Source organism: Mastigoproctus giganteus, chromosome 7 (assembly GCF_048544385.1).
Source record: "Mastigoproctus giganteus isolate SK-2022 chromosome 7, ASM4854438v1, whole genome shotgun sequence".
Taxonomy (NCBI): Eukaryota; Metazoa; Arthropoda; class Arachnida; order Uropygi; family Thelyphonidae; genus Mastigoproctus; species Mastigoproctus giganteus.
In genome coordinates this window covers 144920853-144948519 of record NC_143581.1, presented here as the reverse complement: position 1 = coordinate 144948519, position 27667 = coordinate 144920853, and the positions used below count along the sequence as shown (strand labels likewise).

The 27667-nt window shown below is 37.7% G+C and overlaps 1 protein-coding gene across 1 annotated transcript in view; it reads left to right on the top strand.

The window, feature by feature from the left end:
- The window catches only part of LOC150083245 (U3 small nucleolar RNA-associated protein 15 homolog), a 192624-nt gene that overhangs the window by 84853 nt on the left and 80104 nt on the right, over positions 1-27667 (top strand). The window contains exon 5 of the mRNA XM_090378448.1: positions 10120-10245. Within this exon, the coding sequence (XP_090234574.1) occupies positions 10120-10245 (126 nt within the window). The remainder of the gene's footprint in view (positions 1-10119; positions 10246-27667) is intronic.

Genomic DNA, 27667 nt, shown 5'->3' with positions numbered 1-27667 from the left:
TGTCTGTAATTACAATTTCAAGAAGTAAAAATTGGTTTGAGAATTTTTTTGGATGGCTGCTATTCCTGTTTAAGGATGCATATAAAATAGAATTGTCCAGCCATTGTTTATAGAAGAGGAAAACTCACTTGACATAAAAATATTAGCACACCTGCTTTCATTGTCACGATTGTATTGTTAATGGATTTTTGTTCTTTCTTGAGTTTTAAGGAGCATTTGGATTCTGCTGACTGACATCTCAACGATGTCCATTTCCACTTGCAGTCTGCCAAACCCCATGTACTTTTTCTGACAGAATCTCAGTTATCGGTTGATTCAACTACTGCTCATCTCAGATGCCCAAATTATTCGCTGTATGATTCCTTTCGCCTCACAGGTGGTACTTGTGCATATGTCCGTTCTGATATTCCCTGTCAGAGACTTGACAATTTTGAATCTCCTCTCTTTGATCTTCTCTGGCTTAAAATCTCTCTACCTCATTGTGTCAAATTCATCTGTTGTCTCTACCGTTCTCCCAACTCCACTAATCACTTGGAGCTCTTTGACTTCCTCGCGTTGCAACTTGACTTTCTCCAGTCCAACTTTCCTAACAGTGAGGTAATTTTCCTTGGTGATTTTAATGTTCACAACTCCAGCTGGCTTCCGTTTTCTGGTCACACCGACCCAGCAGGTCGAGATGCTGAGGCTTTTGCAATTACTAATGACCTAGCACAGATTGTTCGTTTACCTACAAGAATAACGGACAATCCGAATCATACAGCCAATACGCTTGATCTTTTTCTCACAAACAACCCTTCTAAGTACACGGTCGAAGTGAGAGGTCCTTTAGGCACTTCAGATCACAACTTGGTGATTGTCTCTTCTCCAATGGAACCTTTATCTCATGGCTATTCCCAACCTCGTGTTGTTTGGCATTACAAGAATGCAAAATGGGATGACCTGCGAGACTTCTTTTCTTCTTTTCCTTGGTCGGATTACTGTTTCAAAACTCCTGATGTAAACGTTTGCTCAGATCATGTCAGTGAAATTATTCTTGCAGGAATGGAATCCTTTATCCCACACTCCACTTTAAAATCTCGTCCTTTATCTAAACCTTGGTTTTCCAATAAATGTGCTAAGGCTGTTCAAGAGAAGAATGTTGCATATCGTAATTGGCTTGTTTCTAATTCTTCAGTTTCATTTTCTGCCTACACCAAAGCTCGCAACAATTGTAAAGCAGTTATTAATCAGTCCAAACTAGAGTTTGAACAGGCTAAGAGTAGAAAACTTGCTTCTTGCCCTAATGGTAGCCGAGCATTCTGGTCTCTTGCCAAAGCTATTGGCCGCAACTTTTGCCCATCTCTGCTTTCACCTCTGTCCAAACCAGATGGTTCTGTTGTCACTTCAGCCAAGGATAAAGCTGACCTGCTAGCATCCCATTTTTCTTCCAGCTCATGTATTAATGAACTTGGTAAAACACCTCCCACCATTCCCAACACGGTCCATTCAATGCCTCCTGTGGTCTTCCGTCAAAAGGATATCAGAAGGATTTTGATGAATCTTGATGCTAAGGAAGCCCCAGGTCCTGATGGTATTTCTCCACTTGTTCTCAAAATCTGTGCTCCTGAACTTACTCCTATTCTTTGCCGCCTTTTTTCACTTTCTTATTCCAAAGGTGTTTTTCCTTCTGCTTGGAAATTTGCTCATATCCAGCCAGTTCCTAAAAAGGGTGACAAATCCCTCCCATTGCAATTACTTCTACTCTTTCTAAAGTAATGGAGAAATCAATTAACCGCCAACTCTTAAACTACCTAGAAACCTTCCGTCTGATCAACGATCGCCAGTATGGATTCCGTCAGTGTCAATCCACTGGTTATATTCTGGCTTATGTTACCCATTTATGGACTACTTCAATGGAAAGGTTCGGTGAAACACAAGTAGTTGCTCTTGACATCTCAAAGGCTTTCGATCGTGTTTGGCATAAAGGTCTTCTAAACAAGCTTCCATCTTATGGTTTGCCAACTGTTTTTAGTAATTGGTTATCCAGTTTTCTCTCTGATCGCTCACTGAGGGTGATGGTAGATGGCTCTCTGTCTTCTAACTTCTCCACTAATGCTGGTGTCCCCCAAGGTTCAGTTCTTTCCCCCACTCTTTTCCTCTTGTATATTAATGACCTTCTTCCATTGACTGGAAATCCTATCCATAGTTTTGCCGATGATAGTACATTGCATTCAACTTTCCATTTTGAGAAACCTTGCCCTGCTCAATCAGCTTCAACTTCTCGAAAATCTGCTACCAATTCCTTAAATGCCGATCTTCAGGTAATTCTCCAGTGGGGCAAAGACAACTTAGTTGATTTCAACCCTTCTAAAACTCAGTCTTGTCTTATATCTCGCAAAAAGGATTCTTCTGCTCCTATGCTTATCTTTAGTGACACTTCAATTTCTAGGCAAAAGGATATATCTCTTTTGGGGATTACCCTGACTTCTAATCTCTCTTGGCACAAGCACATTACAAATATTGCTTCCTCTGCATCTAAAAAACTTGGTTTTCTCTTTCGCTCTAGGTGTTACTTTTCTTCCGAATAGCTGCTCACTCTGTATAAATCGCAAATCCACCCTGCCATGGAATATTGTTCCCAAATTTGGGGTGGTGCTCCCAAAACCTCTCTCAGGCTTCTTGATTCCATTCAGAAGACGGCAGTTAGGTTAATTAATGATTCATCTCTAACAGAGTCTCTCCACTCGCTTTCTCATAGACGTACTGTTTCTGCTGCATGCCTCTTCTACAGATATTTCCATGGGCACTGTTCTTCTGAATTGACTTCTATAATTCCCACTCTCTCTTTCAAAACAGTCTGAACACGTGCCGCCACCAGCCAACATCCATTTACTGTCCAACTTCAAACCCACAGAACCAACTTTTCATCTTCCTCATTTATTCATTCAACTGCCGTTTTCTGGAACAACCTTCCTTCATACGTATTTCCTGAAAATTACAATCTACAGAAGTCAAGTCCAATGTCAACAAATATCTTCTTTCGTCTTCTCAACCTCCAACCCAAGCACGGTACTAAGTACTATAGGTTCTAATACCTCTCATGTTTGGGGTTCACATAAAAAAAAAAAAAAAAAAAGTAGTAGTAGTGGCATGTGATGTAAGAAAGCAAGTGTATGAGCTCATGCAGCACCAGCCAAAAAAAAATCACACCATTCCCTCCAAATGCCTGTCCTGTTTCCTCCTTAAATTTATTCAACCTATCAACTTCCACAACGACAGATGGAAGTTTTTTCCAGCAATTAACCACCCGCTGGCCAAAGGCAAATTTCCGCACATCTATTCTACATCTGTCCTTTCTTAATTTGAATTTATGCCCCCTTAGGTTCGTAATCTGAACAAGTGGAAGGATCCCATCAGAATTCAACATGCTCAACCCATTCAAGGCCTTATATACCTCAATCAGATCACCGCGCAGGTGCCTAGTCTCGAGCCACTGCAATTTGCAGTACTTAAGCCTCTCTTGGTAAGAGGACCCCCTTCATTCCCCTCACCAATCTTGTTGCCCTTCTCTGTATACGCTCAACCAAATCTACATCCTTCCTAAAATGAGGCCTTCAGACCTGTACGCAGTACTCAAGGTGTGGCCTGACCATTGCCTTATACAGAGGGCAATCACCTCCTTTTCCCTGCTAGCAAAATTCCTATATATCATTGACAAAACTCCATGACCTGGCCTGGCAGCCTGTCTGCATTGCTCAGAAAACTTCATATCTGACTGCACAATTACTCCCAGGTCTTTTTCATTTTCTACCACCTTAAGTTTAGTACCACATAGTTGGTACGTTTCTCTGGGGTTACTTCTACCCATATCCAGTACTTTGCATTTGTCAAGGTTAAACTTCAGTTGCCACTTCTTAGCCCATCTGCCCAAATTATCTAGATCCTGTTGTAGTAGCACACTGCCATTGCTGTCATTAACAACCCTGCCAACCTTTGTATCATCTGCAAACTTTGACATTAAGCCTGATATACCTTCATCAGTATCATTGATAAATATACAAAACAACAGTGGACCCAACACCGAACCCTGTGGGACTCCACTAATAACATTAGTCCACGAAGAGCAGCACCCATTGATTACCACCCTCTGTCTTCTCCCACTTAACCATCCTTTTATCCATTGTAGCAACTTACCCTTAATACCATTCTGCTCCAATTTGTACAATAGTCTTCCATGTGCAACAGTGTCAAAAGCTTTCCTGAAATCCAAATACAGTCGGTCCTCATATAACACATGTTTACATTACACGAATTCGATCATACACGATTTATAAATAGGGGAACGTTATCTTATATAACACGAACCGAATTCGCTTATGCACGATTCGCCTTTGTGTTTACAAGAAATGGCAGTCGAACGCGGAATCACCTCAACAGAACGCAACACGATAGGAATGAAGAAGATTCTGAAAATGTATTTATGTGTTTTATATCAGTGAAGGGGAAACACATTTCACCATAATAACGTAAAAACCCACACAATTACAGCTATCGATAATTTGCAATTGGAATTAGATCGAGTTTACGACCAGTTTATAACAGATTCCACTAGCAGAAACACAACTGGAAATTGTTTTTATTGTTTTATGGTAGTAACCCCTAGAAATGTGCTTTAGTGAAATGTGAGGTGTTAATAGTGTATCTCGGCTTTTATGGTGTTGTTTATTCAGTTGCTACACGCGCGCAGCTTTGTTTATGTGTATTAAGCGTGCCTCCTCGTTTCGTAATTATGCTTTAAAAATGAGTAAAATACTTAAAAGGTGTGAAAAGGAAGCGTCCTGGCGAAGACACTGCAGATTCAGAGAGAAAAAGAAAACAATATCGATAAACAGAGGCGGACTGGGTCAAAAATTCTTATCCGGGAAAATTTATAGTGGCCTCATACTTGGTTTATGGCCAAAATCACACCGGCCTCCGGCCCACCGGGATTTCCCGGATAAGGCTTATGGCCAGTCTGCCTCTGTCGATAGAGAAAAAAATATGAAATTGTGAAACGCTTTGAGCGAAATGAAAGACCATGTGGTATTGCACATGCTACGGACCTAAATGAGCAACGCCGAGGATTACAAAGAATGCGGAGAAAATAAAAACAACTTTCATAGCGGGAACAACTCAAAGTATAATTAAAATCCATTAGATTAAGACACAAGAATTGGAAGAGATGGAACGGCTGTCTTTTCTATCTGTTTTTCGATTTTCTATCTGTTTGGATAGAAAATCAAACAAAAAACAAGTTTGCTTACGATAGAAGCAAAAGCATTAGCAATATTTTATTACGTAATAGTCGTAATAAAATACGTAAGCATTTTATTACGACTTACGTATTATAATTTTATTACGACTATTTTATTTAATATAATAATTTTTTTACGAATAAAATACGTATTTTATTCGTAAAAAATACTTTTTAGTATTAAAAAATACTAAAAATACTTTATTATAATATAATAAATAAAAAAAAATACTTTTTATTATTTATTATATTATAATAATAAAATATATTATATTATTTTTTATTACGTATTTTAATCGTTATAAAATATGTAAGTATTTTATAACGATTAAAATTACCCGATTATTTATTGTGTTTGGTAATGTTTTGGTTCCAAATGTGTGTTCAATCTTGGGTGGTCAGCACCTAACCCCACTTTTCCCATAGGGCCTGTTGTTTATATTGCACGATTTTGCATTGCACGAGGGTTTCTAGGAACACAACTATCGTGCTATACGAGGACAGACTGTATATAATATCAAAATTATTTTTTGCATCCAGTTCCTTTGTAACCACATCATAATATCCTATCAAATTTGTCAGACAAGGCTTTCCCTTAACAAACCCATGCTGTGCCTGAATTATTGCTGCAGCCTTGTCTAGATGATCCTGCAATGCAGGATCATCTAGACAAGACTGCAGCAATGATCACTGCTGATAACCAGATCAAGAGTATTACTCTCTCTGGTTGCCTCTCGAACATGCTGCTGCAGAAAACAGTCATCCAATAAATCCACAAAAGTCTGACTAGTGTGTGAGTGACCAACCCACAGGTTTCAGTCATTATCTGGGAAGTTAAAATTCCCCATTATAAGACATTCCAATTTACTAGCCCACTCTATTTCTCTGTACAATTGTTCATTGTACTCATTCAAGTCATTAGGCCTATAACACACTCCTACTCTTATTTTTGCTTTTGCAGTGCTTATGTTACACCAAAGTGACTCAACAATGCACTGCTCATCTATATCAACTGGGTGCAATTCTTTTAATTTTATGTTTTTGATTTTACTATCCCAACAATATCCGCCTTTGATCTCTTGACCAACACTTCAAATTCATCAAATTTATTTACTATACTTCTAGCATTGGTATACATGCTCCTATTCCTAGTTACCCTAACACATCCCATATACCCACCTATTTCACGATGACTGCCATCCGTCCCTGAAACCCCCAACACCCCTCGCTCCAGTTCACTACTTATTCTAATAGAAGTTGTGTAAGAATCACCACCTCTGCCAGCGGCTACTGTTAAACTGTTAGTCCTTGTATCCCCCCCCCCAAGCTAGCAGTTTTCCGACCCACCTAACACTGCCTCGATAGCATCAGCAAATATTCTTGCACCCTTTCTATTTAAGTGTATCCCATCCCTGTAGAAACAGTCTCTCCTGTTAACAAGTACAAACTAGGCTGAAAAAAATTCTATCCCTTGAGCCTTGCACAATCTTTCCAGGGCCGAATTGATCGACAAGGCTCTCATACCATATATACTCCCTTCTATCGTGTCTGGTGAGAATTGCAGACACTTTGAAATTCAACCCTAATCCACGGCTTTTGTTCAACAGTGACCTGTACTTGTTAAGTAATTCTGCCGGTCTCCTACTCTTAATATCATTAGTGCCAACGTGTACAACTATATCACCTTTTGTGCCCTTAAAAGATGATATCCACTCCACAACGTCATCATCCTTTGCCCCTGGCAGACATACCCTGGTCCTGTTCCACCTATCCTTTTTACAAAGCATGTTCTCCCCGTTTCCCTGACAATAGAGTCACCAACAACTACTAGTTCCTGGTACCAGCGCATTCTGCCTTGGGGTTGCCGCTGTGTTGCGTGATGACCAAGTGCAAGCTCTGGCATTGATGTGGGCAGCTGAGAGCTTGATGGGCCTCTCAATTTAGATCCTTCGAGGGCATCCACCCTGTCCTTCAAGCTCTCATATAAGCCCATAACAACGCTGAGTTGTCGCCTGATTTCCTTACATTGCGTACACACAAAGACATCCCCCATGGCAATATCATGTTCCGTTCCAGAGAGTTCGGCAAACATTTCACAAGTTGCACATTTTTTTAGGCTGTGATACATTGGAGAATTGCCCCCCCCCCTCAGTTCTCCCTCGAGTCACAGCACTCCTGCCACATGGTACCCGTTGCTTTGGGCACCAAGTTTAAAATATGCCCCATACTGCTCTAGTTTGGGTCATATTTTAAATTAATAAGATCAATAAATTAAATTAATTAAATGTCAATACTACGCTATCTAATAGAAACAGTGAAGCGTATTACACTATATAATTATACGTTAGAGCTACTTAGTTACCACAATTAAAAATTCGAATTCCCTACCACTATATACAAAAACAATGGCTGCAAGATTCGAACGAAATAACCGTTTTACGTATATTAAGTAGTAATCCACAAAAGCTGTTTATCTAAATTAAAATAAAAATAACCAGTGTAACTATAAGACTTAATTATGTAAATAAAAAGGCAAACACTTATCCCTTTTTTGGAGCCTGTAATTCACAGCTGTAATTTTTAAAGAGAGTCAGCGCCCTCCATTAATAAAGAGTAAGATAATTCTTACTCTTTATTAATTTATTTCATAGGCCATGTAGCCTTGTTTAATTAAAATTAAACAATAATTAACACAAAATCTAAAACTATGTATAACCAAAGAGGACAAGGAGAGCCAAGTACCCTCTTTTTTTTTTTTTTTTTTATACCAATTAAAAATTCGATAACTCAGTTTTTGCCATCTGAAATGCTTATGTTGGAAGTCATGCACTTGTTTGTGATATTTCAATGACATTTGATTAGTGAGGCTCTTGCCTATCACTTAGCTGAACATAATTGGCCTGTCTGCATTGTATTTATAACTCTTGTAACATTTTCTGGTATGTGAATTCAAGCATTAGTCCCAACAAATATTCAGCATACATTAAAGTGAAAGCAATCTATCTCAAAATTGTGATATGCTAGTATTTGATCATGCCTTGCACACAAAAAATCTTACCTGAATACCTATGTGTGAATTATTGATTGTTAATAATTCAGTCATTCATGACTAATTAAATGGCACACATTTCACATAAACTATATACAGGGTGTCTCAAAAATATTGGTACAAACGTTTAGGGGAGGTAGGTAACATCTAAAGGAATGTGAATCACATAGGAACCCATAACCGAAAACATCACCGCAAGTCAGTAGATGGCGCTGTTCATCAGTTTGCAAGAGGGAAAATTTCTGGTTTACTCATTCGAGCAGTAGTCACCGCACGAAGATCATGTATCGATATACGAACTGTGAGCTGGCAGACATGCACCTAGTGTATTGATTAGCAGAGGGCAATGGACGAGCCGCTCAACGAATTTATGGAGAACGTTTCCCAGACAGACATGTACCGCACCACCGTTTCTTTGCGCGTGTGCATCAAAATTTGTGCAATTATGCGTCATTTAGAGGTAACAGGAGTAGTGCGGGCAGACCACATTCGACGCGAACTCCCGCCATGGAAGAAAGTGTGTTCAATGCCATCCAGAATAATCCTATTACCAGCACACGTGCCATTACTTCTGCCTTAGGAGTGTCTCGTTGCAGTGTACAACGTGTCTGGCACGACAATTCCTTACACCCCTTTCATCTCCAAAGGGTTCAGTTACTGCTCCCCCAAGATCATCCTGCACGTGTGGCTTTTGTGCAGTGGTTTCTCCAAGAAAGTGTTCAAGACTTGAATTTTTCAGCCTATGTTTTGTTCACGGATGGGGCTTATTCAATCAGCACAATGCTCATGTGTGGGCTCACGACAACCCACACGGTGTGCACCCCCATGCGGCACAACATCGCTTTGCAATAAATGTGTGGGCAGGTATGGTCGGTGACTGCTTAGTCAGCCCATACCTGTTACCATCCCGCATGAACTCCACTGAATATCGGATCTTTCTTGAATAAGTTCTACCAGGGTTACTTGACAATGTTCCAGCAAATGTGAGACGCAACATTTGGTTTCAACATGATGGGGCGCCTGCCCGTTATGGAAGGTGTGTTCGTGACCATTTGAATAGGCGTTTTGGGCGTCGATGGACCCCACGCTCACCTGATTTATCGAGCCTTGATTTCTTTCTGTGGGGCCGTCAAATCTATCGTGTATGAATCGCCTGTGGAGACAGAAATGGATCTCGTGGCGAGACTTGTCTGCACTGCTGCTACTGTAAAAGAAACTCCAGGTGTGTTCGACTGTGTCCGCCAATCCAAGCTGCGTCAGTGTCATGCATGCATCGTGTCTCATGGTGGAACCTTCGAGCCTCTGTTGTAACATCATGAAATGCATCCATCTCGTACTCCATTGTTAATATGTCAAATAAATGTTTGCCACTAATTACTGTCTTGTGTCATTTCTGCTTCTTGTGCCTCTGCTACTACTTTCCCATGACATTTCTGGTTATGGGTTCCTATGCAATTCACATTCCTTTAGATGTTACCTACCTCCCCTAAACGTTTGTACCAATATTTTTGAGACACCCTGTAGTGCAAAGCAAATAGAGGAATACCCACTGCAATCAGTGTATTGAAAACTTGCACATCCTACAGCATAACTGTGTATGTTAGTAGCTTTTAATTTTATAATTTTAGCAAATTTTTCAGCTTATTTTTTAAAAAAATATGTATATTTTCTGTAAATATACATATTTTTTTTACATAATTATGCATATGGTAGTTTTTTCAATTAATTATACGCTTGCAGTTTTCTTCCTAGTCTTCATTAAAAATGTTAATATTTCTTCATTGGTTTGCTAATTTAGGATCATATGACCATTCTGTGAAACTGTATGATGCCCGGATGTCTTCATGTGTCATGTCTGTTAATCATGGAGATCCCGTGGAGTCAGTAATGATGTTCCCATCTGGTACAGTCTTTCTTTCAGCAGGCAAGGAGACAATTACTTTCATTTCTATACTAAGACCATACTGTCATTGACTATTATATATTTAAAAAATTATGTACCAGGTACATAATGAGTTGCTGGCGCTCTACTCTGAGATGATAGTTTCACTGATAATGTCACAGTAGCAGCCATTAAAAACATCTTTACTGCAGGAATTCATTATGAAACTAAAATTGTATGAAATTATCATTTATTATTAGTATTTTGCATATATGTTCATGAAGACATGTTGTATTATAATTCCGATACCGAGTTATTTTAGGAAATTGTCTTTTTGCCCATTTCCTTTTCGATAATGAGCAGTAAATTGTACAAGAGTTATATCTTTTATATGTTTTGCCCCATTTTTCATATTTATCAAAAAAATACTACCTTTCCATACATCCAAAGACTCACTATCAACTTGTTGTTCGTCCAAATCAGCTTTTGATTTATGTAATTTCTGACGCTCTTGAACACACGGACATTGGGTATCGTAATAAATACCAAGCTGCCCCTTGTAAACTCATCTCCACAGAATTCAATACGTCTACACTTAATGCTCGTGTTAGATCAGTTATATCCATATCAGGATATGGATTCTTATAAGTTTCCTTTGCAGGTTGCTTATTCCTCTATTAATTTTATTCACATATTCAACTACATATGCTGCACATGAATATTCTTCTATGATAAATTGTAAATCCGAATTAGACGTGAGCATCCCTAAAATCCAAGGATTGTAATTATTTCTCTTCTACCTCGTGTTTAAGAAATACATGTGGTCGTTTGATACCAGCCTTCAAAATATTTAGATATTCTTCTTCTGATTGCATTGATTTGATTTAAAGAATTCTTCGAAATTAACATGATTGTCCAATTCTAATGAGTCGTGCATTTTACGATATTTTTTGCGATAAGCTAATCTTAGATTGTTATCTATGGCCATCAGTATCAATATACAAGTTTGCAACATTGGCCAAAACGGTGCTTCGAATTGACATTCGCATCAGTTTTCATTATTATTTTTATAACAGGTAAAAGTATGTTTATGTTGCTGTAAATTTGAATAATCTGAAGTGTTCTCTATAGAACATAATGCATCTATCATTTGGATTGCTTTTTCCAATCCCACCTTCTTTTTCTTCTAATGTTGCAGAGGGTGCATTGTTCATTCATAATAATATATGTGCATGTGGACTTCCTCGATGTTGAAATTCAATGCGTTTAAAGAAATTCACAACATAATATTTCACAAAAGGACTATAGGTTTTCAATTTTTAAATTATTAAAGTATATGGCACACGGTACGGGGTCTTCATTTATTGTTGTTGTTTGGTTTTTAGGAGCATTAGCAACTAAGGCCATATTGCTCCGGGGATATGCAGTGGTCATTCCCTGACCTTTCCGCATCTTCCGTATTTGGTGGGCACGGGCTCGGACCCCGGTCTAATCAAGAAGCATGTGCTACGCACTGCTGCTCCTTCCCACCTGGCTACGGAGGTGCCTCTTCATTTATTAATGTAGCTCTTTCCATGTAAGGTAGATCTATGACTTCATTAGTTGTAATTTCTCGTTTATATCTGAATTTGTATGAAATACGTAGTAATATGGGCCATGTTGGTTCACACATCACTCAATGTCAAGAACATTGTAGGTTTTCCTAATTGACGAATCATGGCAAACAAAGAAGTTATAAGAAGTTATTCAGCTAGAGATGGAGTTGAAAAGTGTTAGAATAGGAACATTGAACTTTGGGATGATGAATGGAAAGAGCAGAGAGATTGTGGATTTGATGCAAAGAAGAAGAGTGAAGATCCTATGCCTACAAGAGACTAGGATGCCAACCCCATATGAACGTGGAAAGAAGGCGAGGACAAAGAAGAAGAATATGCTGAATTGGGAATTGATTTTAGAAATGCCAAGTTAGATTCTAATGACGTGTATAAATTCTTTCGATTCCAATATAGAACAAGTAATGTTAGCTGTTATTCCTACTGATTTAAATGCAATTTTCAAATTTTCTGCAGTATGCATTCACATAATTTTTATTGCCATATATATATAGCAAATGTTGGGGAGTTACTCCATGATGATCAGATCTACGAATTTCACTCGATGCCATCATAAAGGGAGTAATTTTCAATCCATTTTTAAATTTTCGAACATGTCCCAAATATATAGCTGGAAAAGAAAGTTCTTCTGCATGTATATCAAATATGAAACTTGTTGAAGATGATTTCTCACCCGGTGCTACACATAGATATTTATCTTCAGACCATAATAATGTTTGTTATTGAATTTTCAATAGTTCATCATCATTGTTTGTCCCCAAGAAATCGTCACTCACTTTTATGCCATAGAATTTATACAAATGTGAATTTATCAAATACCGTAACCATATTTTCACTATTTTGTTCTGCATGCATCCTTGTAAATATGATGATTTATGTATGAGTCTTTGTTTTATATGTACATTAATGGCATAATCGTCATCTAATTCCCTAGGTAATTGATGAACCATTGTATTTACATTAACTAGTACATTTATTACTTGTCCAATGATCTCATATTGTCCATGTTCACAATGTAAATGACGAATTTGCATAAAGGGTAATCGTGGTGATATCAAACGCTCAGTTACATATCACCAGTGGAGGCAAATGAGTAGGATATGTTGGATACATAAATCCATTTGACGTGGCCATACTTGGTATCCATCCCTCTTTTAATGTAGTATGACAAGTATTACACATCATGGAAGTACTCACTTCTTGTAAATGAAATTCATATGAAGTTGTTGGGAATGGTTTCAAATGTAATTGAAACCACAAACATTACAACTAAATCCAAATGGGTTTTTGTACACTTTCCAAACTCACTGTCAGGTCGTGTACACACTAGGGATGTAATGAGGAATCTCATTATTAGCAATTTCTAATTTCGCTTTTTTTCATTTACGATATTCCTTCATTCGTTCTGCTGCAGTTTGATTTCATTATGAGTAGGTATATTTCTGCACATCTCTCATGCAACAATCCTTTTCCAATTTAAATATGTCCCCTTGCATTTTATCTGAGAAAGAGTAAGAATGCTGTCATCATTTAGTTATTCAGCCCATTTAAAGGCTTGAAATGCTTCAGTCAGGTTTCCTTGAAGGTGTTTAGTTCTAATGCTCCAGTTAATAGAACTCATGTCATTCTTGATAAGAGTACCTTTTTTGCTCCCAACTAATCTTGTCACTCTTCTCTGCACCTGTTCTAATAGATCTTTCTTCTTTCTAAAATAGGCTTCCAAACCTGTATGCAGTATTCAAGATGCAGTCTCAACATTACCTTGTACTTTGGTATAATCACATTAAATTCCTCTACATCATTGGCAGAACCATGTGAGCTGCCCTGGCAGCCTGTCTGTAGTGCTCAGAGACCTAAGAATAACTGTATTCTGGTACAAAGTTCATTTATTCTTAGGTCTCTTCTATTCTCCACTATCCTGAACTTCCACACAAATGGTATGTTTTGCGATTATTGCTACTCAAATTCAATACTGTCCTGTGTTTATTAATGTTACATCTCGTTTGCTGTTTTCCAGCTTACCTGCATAATTTATCCAGATCTTGTCTAAGTATATGTTGTTGTTTGGTTTTTAGGAGCATTAGCAACTAAGGGTTTTTTTTTTTTTTGGTTTGGTAGTTGTTGGCGCATCGGCTTCTGTGGCCATAGTGCACCTCCCAAGGTTTTTGCAGTACTTTGATCCAAGCCCGAGGCGGGAATCGAACCCGCGACCTTTGGGTTGCCAGGCAGGCACTTTACCCACCTGGCTAGCCCGGTCGGCAGCAACTAAGGGTCTAAGTATATACCCTGATTACTGTCATTAACTACTCTGCCTAGCTCTGTATCACTTAGACCTTAAAATTATATGCCTACTTCAATATTGTTTGAAAAATATTTAAAACAGTAAGGGTCCCAACACCAAACCACAAGTCCTCTGTTGACAGTAATGGTTTCACAACTTGTTACTTGTTTAGTAAAGTCTGGGTTTTAGTTAAGGCTCACAATACCAGTATTCCAAAAAAACATTTTTCACAATAAATTTTGATGACAATTAGGTGCAATAAAGTAAGGAAAAAACAAGTAATTCTTGAATTCATGTTTTAAATCAAACTTTTATTACTATAATAAATAATCTAGCAAAAATTATGAAACATACAGTTATTCTAAAAACAAAAAAAATAAGCATCCACACTACCTGTCTGAATAAAGTGAGCTCTTAAGAAACTCAATAGTGTTATCGTTTAAACTGGATCTAATTTTGGTACATATTTAATTAGCAGCAGAAAACATCCTTTTGGATTCTGTGCTGGTTGGTGCTTTGTACTGAGATAGTTGTAGACTTGTTGCAGTTTAACCCCCCCCCCTTATTCCCTCGTCTTCAAAAAATCTTATTTCCTTTTTGACTTTTTATGGCACTACATAGTACTGCCGTAAATACTGTCACAAAATTAAGATTCCTGTAAAAATAAAAAATCATATCACAGAGCTGTGGATTTTGCATCATGTGTAGTACTAATGTGTGGGTTTCTTTAACAGGTATCATCAACTAGTAAAGGAAGCCGGTGAAAAGGAATGGGGAGATAAAAGAAAACAGGACTACTGTCATAGGTCCTCATAAGGCAGGACATGATGCACCTACAATTTTCAAATTTCGGAAACCACTTGGAATAAGCTGAAGATTTGTCTACAGGGGCAATTGATGGGCACAATGAACAACAGAGAATTGATGACAGGCCCTGGTCTGGCCGCCCAAGAACTGTGAGGACCCATGCAACTATCAAGGCGTTGGAGAACAGAATTCATAGGAATCCCCTATGAAAACAGGACAGTTCATAACTCCAGTTCTGTTGGAACGGAGGCAAAAAAGATCTGGGGCACTGCAGCATCGGTACACAAATGGCAAGCATTGACATACTCTTCACAGATGAAAAGATTTTTTACTCTTCAGGAGAGTTACAACTGTCAAAATGACAAGGTATGTGCCCATGGCTCTGCAGAGGCATGTCAGGCCATTAGAAGGATTGAAGGGGGGTCATCATCCAGCATCACAAAGGTGTAACAAAGATGCATTTTTGTGTTCAGGGGGTGAAAACCAGTGCAGGGGTGTATCTGGATGATATTCTGGAGCCACGTGTGAGACCCCTCAATAAGACTCTTCAATGTGTAGCAATGGATCTTCCAACAGGACTCAGTGCCTGCCCACAAGGCAAAGATCACCCAAACATGGCTGATGGAGAATGTGCCTGAGTTCATCAAGCATGACGAATGGCTTCCTGGCAGCCCAGATCTTAATCCACATGATTACCGTTTGTGTGCTATTTTGGAAGGGATGAAATATGGTAAAAGGCATACCACATTGGAGAGTAGTAGTAGTAGTAGTAGTGGCATGTGATGCAAGAAAGCAAATGTATGAGCTTATGCAGCATCAGCCAAAAAAAAAAATCACACCATTCCCTCCAAATGCCTGTCCAGTTCCTCCTTAAATTTATTCAACCTATCAACTTCCACAACGACAGATGGAAGTTTGTTCCAGCAATTAACCACCCGCTGGCTAAAGGCAAATTTCCGCACATCTATTCTACATCTGTCTTTTCTTAATTTGTATTTATGCCCCCTTAGGTTCGTAATCTGAACAAGTGGAAGGATCCCATCAGAATTCAGTGTGCTCAACCCATTCAAGGCCTTATATACCTCAATCAGATCACCGCGCAGGTGCCTGCAAATTGCAGGTGCCACTGCAATTTGCAGAACTTAAGCCTCTCTTGGTAAGAGGATCCCTTCGTTCCCCTCACCAATCTTGTTGCCCTTCTCTGTACACGCTCAAGTAAATCTACATCCTTCCTAAAATGAGGCCTCCAGACCTGTACGCAGTACTCAAGGCGTGGCCTGACCATTGCCTTATACAGAGGGATAATCACCTCCTTTTCCCTGCTAGCAATCACTGGAGCGTGCTGTGGCGGCCAATTTCCCTCTGGATGTTGTATGTACTTCTATTGATGATTGGCCCTAACGTTTGAGGTCTTGTGTAAAAATACAGTGGGGAGGGACATTTTGAATGAGCGTTGTGTTGTTTCATTTGTTGGGTGTTCAAGAATAAACCCATGGAGTTTTGAGTTCCTGTGTCTTTTTATTTTGTGGTTAGATGTAGTAACACATGTGATAGTATTTGTGGCAGTACTGTGTATATCCGTATTAACGAAAGAAAGGGACTGACAGTTAAGCTTGGTGAGGAAACCAAATCTAAGTTGTGGGGGGGGGGTAATTTATTTATTTATTAATTTTTATTTTCCTGTACCTTAGTATCACCATCAGTGGCCATTGTTATGATTTTTGTACAGCAGCTCCCCTCAAGCACTAAGCCCCACAAGCTACCTAACTGCGTTAAAAAATGAGAATTTCCAGGAGCTGAGGAATATTCTTCCCCCCCCCCCACACACACACACGAGTATATATATTATATGTGAGCTGTCAGTTTCTCAAGAGTAATGACACAAATATAAAACAAGAGTCATTTACATCTAATCTATTTATTTTTCTCATTTAATCTGTTAATACATGCTATTATTTCCATAAAATTTCTCTCAATTAACAATCTCAACTCTCTCTACAGCTTCAAACACTAAACTAATTCAATCTTAATCACTTCCTCATATTTCTCTTAATCACCAATATCAGTTCTCTTCACAACAGCAGTCCATAAGTCGCTAACTTAATGCTAACAATTCCATGTAATCTCTCTTAATTTAGCAATATCTATTTTCTTTACAACTTCGACCAATAAACCAACTCAATACTAAACATTTCCTTATTTCTTGTGTTACTTCAACCTTAGTCTAAAATAATCTCCCACTTTATCTAAGTACCATTTCCAAAACAACACAGTTCAGAGGACTTGCCTTCCTTCTCTTCCACAGTAGGATTCCTTTGTGCGGGTTCCTTCCATGGTGTCTCTCTCTCTCTCTCTCTCTCTCTCTCTTCTTAGTTTAACTCTGCATCTCAGCTGTATAGCTCTTCCAGTACTGTCTTATTTCAGGATTTCGAGAACAGTCCTCTGTTAATACTAAATGGAATTACTACAGCAGTAGTAGAAGCCAGGGCACTATCTGACTGGCTTGTTATTCAACTTCAGGATTAATTTCTAGCACAGGAACATGCCCGGTGGAACCCTTCACTATATAGATGGACACTCCCAGAACTGGAACTGAACTGAACCCAGTACCACAGGAAGTCTGCAACCCCTCCAAACAACAACCGCAAACCCCTGTTTTGGTGCGAGCACCTTATTTATTTCCTTCTCCTTTATTTATTTATTGAATTGATTGCAAATTACAATCGACCCTTGTACTACTTTTTTATATGCAAGCTTATGTGCAAACCCCAACGGGGTTTGCATGCATTTACGTATCTCTCCCTATCTAATTTAAACCCGACTCAATCACGGTGTTATTCTTTAAACTCACTCTTCGTCCTTTGGTGGGAAAAATAGGAAAAACAGAATATTTTTCCCACACAATGAAACGCTCTCATCTTTTACCTCTAGATCGCCAGCGCCTCCATAGCCAGGTGAGCAGGAGCAGCAGTGCGTAGCACACGCTTCTTGATTAGACCGTGGTTCGAGCCCGTCACCACCAAATACGGAGAATGCAGAAAGGTCAGGGAATGACCACTGCATATCCCTGAGCAATATGGCCTTAGTTGCTAATGCTCTTAAAAAAAACCAAATAACAAAATGACCTCTAGATCGCCTGTTTACAATACCTTGGAACTGCTCCATACCGACACTCTTTCCCAAAATGCACTGTGTCATATCCTCATGTAGCGGTGTAATAGAGGGATTAAACTATTGTTCAGAAGCTTTTAATTTTAACCCTTCCGCACCTGCCATAACATTGTTCACCATATTCCTTAATTGCATTACCAGGCCTACTGCCACTAATGGAAATATTTCTGAAATAATGTTTTCGCTATTCCTTAAGTGCTTTACTTCCACACACACTATACTTACTGAGAGAAATATATTTTTATGATTTTGCATTTGTACTGTGTATAACAATCCCTCATTTGCAAATTCAGCAGTATTAATGATCTATTGTTTTCGATTTTATAACCTTTATGTGAATAAATCATAAACAGTTATTTTTTTAAATTAGTACTGAAAAACCTGTATTTTTGTATTAATACCGGGATTTGAATATCAGAAAAAAATTACCGTGATAAGGGAATCTCAGTGTTGTAAGCTCTAGTTTTAGTTCTATCAGTGACTAGAGAAATTTATAAAAGTCTCTTCAAGTGAATTATTCTGGTTTTCAGCTCACTCAACATGCAGATTGGCCCGTGAACTACATTTTACATAAATAATAATAAATAAATTTTCTGTTTATACTCCAGGACGACCAAACGGTCAGAGGAGTTTACAAGATACACAGAATAATACAAGAAACAGCACCGTATTCAGCAGTCACAAGCTTGAACCCCAGTCATTCAAGGCACGTGTACTTATGCACCCGTGCACCTGACCACTAGGCTACGGCAGCCTACACAGGGGCATAATATGGTCTGCCACCAATTTGCTATTTTATGCATTCAATTCTTTATTTTGTGATTACCTTGTTATATTAGCTAATAAAGATTGATCAGAAACCTCTGCGACAGTATAGTAGTTTTTATAGTTATTACTTTTACAGAAGTAAATCTTATACGTCTGTAATTAGTCATTCATCCTTTGTGAGTGGGAGCCATTTGTACATCTTCAGTTTGTAGGGACATCCCTGAAATCAAAGAATGCACTAATAATTATGGATAAAGGTTTGCTTACCTCTTTTGCTGATCCTTTTAATATAATTGGTTAGATTCCATCAGACACAGGTGAGTTATTTACTTTTAGCTTCAGCAGTTTCTGTTCCAGATGCCTTTCAGTTATCATAAAATGATCTAACTCTCAGTTAAATTATTTTATAACTGAAGAAATATTTTGCATCTACATTCACATGTGAATGCAAAGATATGGTAAGCTTCTGTGTGCCCCTGCCCCCTCCGATAATTGACTCTTGATACTGGGTATATAAAAATATACTATGGTCACTGCCACCTACTGGTTCCTTTACATGAAAGTTCTTAATACACAACATCTAATCTATGTTTTTGCTTGGATTGTTTCAAATGTTCATAATTTAATCATGACTTCAGAAGTTAATAATGCTACCTGTTGAAATAGAGATTTGAACTTGTAGCACTTCATACTTCAACTAAGTTTAGTTTCACTTTAATTTTCTTTATTATAAAAGAAAATTAGTGTAATATTGTATTTTTATTTAAATAACTGTTGCTATGACTGCAATATAATTTTCAGAAAATGAAGCATTTATATATTTTTTTATTTACTAGTGTTCAAAGAACGTGCATCACCCCTTAAAATTGTAATTGTCATCCGAATAACATAAGTAAATGGCAGTATTTCTACAGATTGCATCAGATAAGATTGACACACATATGTGATGACGTAATATTGCATCAGCTGTTACTTTCAGTTATATTAGCACGTTCTGCAAGAGTTGCAGTCATTCCTTGCTTGTGTCAGAATAGCAAGTTACGTGCAGTTGATGCCACAAAGAAAGTGTGCTATTGTTGCTTTACATGAGGAAGGATGTTCTTCCCATCATATTGCTTATAGTGTCTTGTAATCAGTCGACATTGAATAGATTTCTCTCCAAACTCAAGAATAATGATTCTGCTGATAGGAAAAATGGAACCTGATGCAAACAAGTCTCTATGCTAAAACAGGACTGCGTTTTGAAGCGCTTATGCCTTAAAAACCGTAAAGCACATACTGGAGTATTTATACCTTAAAAACTCCTGTATGTTCTTCCCATTCTCTTTTCGTCTGAACTGAAACGAGAATGGGAAGAACATACAGGAGCGGCAGTAACAGTCAGAAGACGCCTCTTCAAAAATGGACTTGTAGCCCATCGTCCTAAGAAGAAGCCCCTCCTTGGACGAAAAATGAAAAGGGTCCGATTAATTTGGTGTAAGGAGCATGTCAAATGGACCCCCGAGGAATGGAAGTCAGTTATTTTCTCGGATGAGAATAAATTCAACCTGCATGGCTCTGATGGGAGACAAGCGATTCGCCGTAGACATGAAGAATGCCATCCAGACTGTATGGTGTCTACAGTGAAATTCCCTACCAGCCAAATGATATGGGGTGCATTTCATATCGTGGAGTAGGTCACCTGCAGTTTATAAAAGGTTCCTCCTTTTATGTATCTTTTGTTTATATTTTTATTTGTGATTCTAGTCATTAATGTAACATACCATCTTGAAAAAGGGTTAGAAATATCAAATTCCTAGGTGATGCACTTTCTTTGAACACCAGTGTATATACCCGCAAACGGGGTTTCTTTTAAGAGTAAGCACTACCTTATGAAATGGACATTCCAATGGCTAATTCACGCATTGTAATTCACCTGTCTTCATCCAATATCTACTGGGTTTTTTTCAATTTGCTCAGGAGTTGTTGAGGAAGAAGGCTGACCAGGCCTTGGGCCATCTGCAACTTACTCAGTCTTCACTGAATCGCTTGTGGCATTTAAATATGGCCAATCCTATCAAGACACTCAATACCACATGATTCATTCATCTCTTTAACTGTTTTCAATGCATTTGAGCCCCATCTGATACAATAACAAATTTCATATCACTGTTCAATCTGTATGTCCCACAATACTTGCTTCAAACGATCGTCAGTGACACATAGGTAAAAAAAACTGTTTACGCAACACAAACTTGACAAGTACTGGCATGCATAATACTTTCTATAGCAACAGAGTGAGTCATCTGTCAGTTTTTCAACCATCTTTAAGAAATGCAGTAGCTTTGAGTTCAGTGATAGGGCAGCTGTGTATGAGCCAGCAATCATGGTCACCGCTGTGAAATGGCATTTGGAGTGACGCCATTCCTAACATTTAAGGACTTGAGAACAGTGGAAACAGAAGGTGCTATGAAATGATAAATATTGTTGCACAGTGTTTGATTCCAGCAGGTATATTGGCGCCTCCGTAGCCAGGTGGGAAGGAGCAGCAGTGCGTAGCACACGCTTCTTGATTAGACCGGGGTTCGAGCCCGTCACCACCAAATACGGAGGATGTGGAAAGGTCAGGGAATGACCACCGCATATCCTGGAGCAATATGGCCTTAGTTGCTAATGCACCTAAAAACCAAACAACAAACAACCAGCAAGTATCTTTGGGTGTGGAAATTGTTCCCATTGGAGTGTCATCTCAGTCATGAAGATGGGTGGATGTGGTCTAATAATATGGGTCTATTTCAGCTGGTTCAGACTGAACCGTTGGTAGGTGAGCCTGAAACCTTTACTCCTTGACCTGTTTGAACATTTTGAATAATGTGCTATCTACACCACAGTCCATGTAGCAAAACAATTCCCCATGTCATATGGCTAGCATCATACAAGGCTGGTTTGTGACAGTGGCATCAAAGTTGGACTGTCTGGCTCAGATACTGGATCACAATTCCATTAGACACCTGTAGAATAAACTGGAGTGTCAGATTAGGCTGCAGCTATGATGACTTTCTTCTAGGCTAGCTCTGGCAACTGCTTTTTAGGAAGAATGGAGACAAATTCCATCTGAAACCTATTGGAAGTTGGTCAGTGTTCTCCCCAGAAAATTTTGTCAGATGGGTGGCATTATGAAGTCACCGGGTGGGGAAGTGTAATACTTCGCAATATTATAAAATTTTCTGTTATTTATAAATGTGACTTAAGCAATCCAGAGCAAAAATTAATTGCATAATTTAACGTTATATGCTCCTGTTGCATTGATCGAAATACTTGCTGGTTGCTGCACTTTCAAATCTTTGATAATCCTTGTGAGAACCAAGTCAAGGATGTTTGGGCCTCTTGTACTTTCTATGTAGTAACATTCATCTGGGTTTTAAAAAAAAAAAAAAAAAAAATCCAGCTTGATATAATGCTTATCACAAAAGGCATTCACCCTTGCTTAAGTACCATTCAGTGGTACTTAAACAGATTTTGATCATATGTCCCATAATCATTAGGCTTGTAGCATATCACAGCTATCAGTTTTATATTATTAGTAGCCAACTTTACCATACTCGTGCTATATTCACTTGGGCTTGATCAGGCTCGGGTAACAGTCTCACTGCTTTCAATTCACTTTTGAAAAGAGCATAACATTTCCCCCTCCCCATCCTTTTCCTGTGTTCCTCTCTGTTTCTCCGGAACAAGTTTTGCCATAATGAAATTCCTCATCGCTAGTTTCAGGATGACACAACATCCCATTTAGTTCAACATTATCTGATTTAGGAGACTTACAGCTAAAATTCACTCAGTTTGTTAACAACACTCCTAGCTTGATTATGTAAACAGGTTAAACTTTTACTACCCTTACACATTGTGTGTTTTTTGTTGCATTTTTGTTGTATTATATTGAGATCTCTCAAAATTATTCTGAAGCAGGGTACAATTGGTTTACGTCTGATTAAATTTCCAGTGGATTCCTTCATCTGATTTATTTCTATGTCTCCTTTTATATTTTGTCCAAATCTATTTCAACTTTGACATGAATTTTCTGCTAATTTCATTTCTCGCTATCGAGATTTGTATATTCTGTAAATAGCATGCGTTGGAGGATAGCGTATGGTTACATACTATGTATGATGTTTTCTATACGATGTATGCATTTTTTTTTTTTTTCCCCATTAGATGTCACTAGTGGGTTGTGAGTTGTACACCAATGTCCCTTCTTGATTGAATGTATTATATGGCTATATTCTTTCTTGATTAAATTTATATTCTTTTTTTACTCTCTTATTTTCCTTATATCTCATACGCACGCGCGCACACACACACACACACACACACACACACTATCTATTTTGTTATTATTACAACTAAATAGTCCTATTTATCATGGATTGTTAGGAGTGTGCCTTTGATATGTAGAGTTAATGCTCTTATTACAGTTAAGATTTATATATATGCAAATGTTTTGCCTTTATTCATTTTTATTCATCCTATATAATTTATAATGGATCTGATTTCATGGAGAAGATGCAGGTATAGTATGGTTGCATTTCGGTCATTTTTAGCCTAATGGTGCTGACAAGCAATTTTAGTGGCAACGTATATGCCTAGGTTTAAAAAGACTTAATCACCAATGCTAAATATATACTAATCTAACACTTAAAACTAAACTATCTAGAATTAATAAAAAGAAAAGAAAGATCCATTCATCCACGTGTCCATCTTTCTCCGTTACTCTTCAGGAACTTTGAATGGATAGATGGCCAAACAAAATAAATGACTTGTACATACCTGTTTTTGTTGTGCCAATAACAGTTTTTTGGTTTTTTTTTTCTGATAATGTGTGACTGAATGTTAATTTTTTACTTTTAACATATAATTAAAGTTTCAAACACAGTTTACTATAAATTGGTATTTACAGCAAACTGGGATTGGAGCTTGAAACTCTATGGGTGTGCATCAGATAATTCAGTAAAATACATACATAGTTTAATAAAATACAGTATTTACCAGATATCTCCAGAACCCATACAACATGTGCCAGCTGGCAAGAAAAGAAAAAAAAAAAAGCAACTTTGAGTTTGCCACTGCTTATATATGGATTTCAAGGGTTCCACCTGGCAAACTGTTATTCTGCAATAATGTGGTAGATAAATTAAATCTAAATGTTCACTATTCTGATTTAGAAATGGTAAGTTAAAGAAATTTTTTGAATAGATTAAAGGCTAATTATAATTAACTAATGGTGTAATTTTAATACAAACTTATAATGTTATCCACTAAGCAAGGATTGGTATGACCTTTCTACAGCATAACAGCAAACTTATGCCCAGTGTGATGTATATATATATATATCAGAACTGTGCTAACTTAATTCTGTGAAACTGGGTTTCAGAACCCAGAAAGGGCACATTTTAGTTTGTGGGGAAAATTGTCTGTGCCTACAGCATGGAGTTGCGCTTGGTGTGGTGTGTATGTGCTGTGTGTTGCTTCTGAATAACTGTGTCAGAATGTGTCCCATAAACAACCCCAACAGCGTGACTGAAAATTGGCAATTTTTAAAAGAACTGGACACTGCTTTTGATAATCGGTGTTTGCTGATTAACACATATCCTATACAAATGTTTGAAGAACCTGCACCTTATAGATTGCATTCCATTTCATCCACAATTTAAGATTTTATTCCGATTTCTATATATTAGCAATTTCTACTTAAATATAGCATTCTATTGCATAGAACAAAAATATTCTTATGATGAAGTCAAATAACCCTTGATTTTATCATAAACAAATGGATCCTCACTACTTCAATCATGTGACTTGGAAAAAAATATATGCAATAACCTTGACTTTGTCATAGAAATGTTTTTGCTATGTAGAGGTATAGTGTCTTATTTCTGATGTTAGAAAGTTAAACTGTATATTTCTCCAGCCTTAAACATACAGTCAGTTCTGCTATAAAGCACATTTTAGCAACGTAAATTTGTTCAATGCAACTGATATATTAGGGAGCAGTGGGAGTATAATGCAATTTTTGCATTGGCTTGTGCACGATTTCATCTGAGAGTAACACTGGGCGAACACAAAACCTGGCACCTGTCTAAATGTACCAACTTGTGCAGCAATACATACAAGTTTATGAAGTTAAAAAAATGTCAAACGTCAAATGTGTGAGCTATATTTCTTATTTACTGTAGTTGTATTAATTGGTTGTTGTTATTTGGTGTTTTAGGAGCATTAGCGACTAAGGCCATATTGCTCCGGGATATGCGGTGGTCATTCCCTGACCTTTCCGTATCTTCCGTATTTGGTGGTGACGGGCTCGAACCCCGGTCTAATCAAGAAACGTGTGCTACGCACTGCCGCTCCTTCCCACCTGGCTACGGAGGCGCCATATTGATCGGAGATATACTGTTGTCATTCGCTGTATTCACGAGATAATAGGTGATATTGTAGGTGGACTCGTGTTTTCAGAAGCTCACATTTTTCTGTTCAGACATTTCATGAGGCATGATAGCTTCAGCAGAGGAGCACATTTCTGGAGGTCACTACCATAAAAAAATTTGCAGTTCCCTGTTTATTGGGATTTTCTGTTAGTGAAATCTAATTATAAATGGGTAGTAAACTTGATCTTATTGTATTTGCGATAATACCAATAGCTGGAATTCTGTGTGTTTTTACGTTATTATAGTTGAAATGTGTTTCCCCTTCCCTGAAACCTTCAATCATATAAAAAAACAAATTCTTCGAATCTTCTCTTCATTCCTATGTTTTAACCTTCATAAACTTGTTACTCCATATCTCATTTGTGCATGCTGTGTTTGTTATTATTGATTGCTTCTCTTTTTTACCGTTTTAAATTTTACAATCCAAAAAAAAATGTCATTGAACAGAAATATCAGTATGTATATTTTACAATGCTATTAGTAAATTAATAAGAGGAGTTTACCTCAATATAGTACGTGGAACACTTCCGTATGATACCCTCCAGAAATTAAAACGGAAAAAACGAAAAAATCGACCACTTACCGGTACATTAAAGTAAAATATAAATAATTAAATAATCAATTTAACACAATTCAAAATCAATTCAAAACAATTAAAATTCAAATTAACGCAATTAAAAGAATCTAACGAAAATATTCAAAACGATTTTCCTTCCTGAAGCTGACAATGCTTTTCGACCGACTGTCGTGATCACAGGAATGAAAATTACCGAATCAGGCTAAACCTGCAACTTAAATAGTGATTATGTGTCTTCGCGCATGCGCGTAAAGGTCCACGCATCGGAGATCAAATATGGCCGCCGAACATTAACAGAATTCTCGTGTAATTTAATTTCAACGGTTTCTGCAATTAATAGTCGCGTATAATTACGTTGAACGTTAAGTATTTTGGCCTCGTTAAATAAAAAAGTATGTTTTTCGTTAATGGCATGAAAGGCTAATTCTGACGCTGCTGAACGAGAAGCACGAACAGAGGCTTCGTGTTGATTTACACGGATATTAAGAGAAAACCGCGTGGAACCCTGATAAGACGAGTCGCAATCACCGCAAGAAATGTTGTATACTAGATCATTAATTTGTGTTGCGAACGCCGAAAGAACCGAGCGATTGTTCAGTATAGTGTGTAACTTCCGTATAGGCCTAGCTATAATTTTAAATTCGGTATCTTTAAAGAATCTGTTAAGCTGTTTGTGCCACTGTTCAACATATGGGACAGAAATAAAGTATTTTTTGATATTACTATTGTTGATTGGTGCAGTATTTTGTATCCTATCCTTAGCTTGTACCCTAATTCGATTTATTGTGTTAATGGGATAACCCCTGTTCAAGAATCTGCTAGTTAATATTTGTATTTCTGAGTCTAAAGCAGAATCCGTCGTTGAATATTTATAGGCATTTAGAAATTGATTAAAGATAATCGATCTTTTGTAGGTGAACGGGTGGTAGCTATTATAATGTAGAAGCATACCGGTGTTTGTGGGTTTTCGATAGATGCTAAATTGTATTTTGTTCGAGTCCCGGGTAAGCGTGAAATTTAGAAAGTTTAATGACTTAGTATCCGTATCTTCCCTTTCCAGTGTAAATTTGAGTCTAGAATGAATATTGTTAAACGAATGTAAAATATCTTGGATAGTACTACTATCGGTAATAACTAGAATATCGTCTAAATACCTCCCATAGTATGTGATACGGGGACGAAAAGGTGTCAAATGTATCTGCTCAATCGTTGAGAGATAGATCTCTGACATTAAGCCACTCAGGCTCAAACCCATTGGTAATCCAAAAATTTGTTTGTACACCTTGTCTCGAAAGGTGATGTAGTTAGCCTCAACTAATAGTTTAATTAAGTGAAAAATCTCCTTTATAGGCAGCTTCGTATAATTAATCGGTGTCGAGTTTTTATTTAACATATCCCAAATAATATCTAATGTGTATTCAACGTTTACATTCGTATATAATGATGTAACATCTAATGAGAATAAATTGTCATTGTCGCCGAGTCTACAGTCTTTAAGATTATTAAATAATGTATCGTAATTCTTAATCCCAAATTGTATAACCTGTCTAAAAGGTTTTATAATGTTATATACATGTGTGGCTAAGGCTGAAAATGCCGAGTTCCTGTAGGAAACAATAGGTCGAATCGGAAATCCAGGTTTGTGTAATTTTACCTGACCAAAAAGTGCAGGAATATTGTATGTTCTGGACTTCAATTCCTTCAACTGAACCATAGTAATGTAGTCGTTTTTACGATATGTGGTTAACGTTTTATTGTATTGATTTACCAAATTGGTAAACGGTGTCGG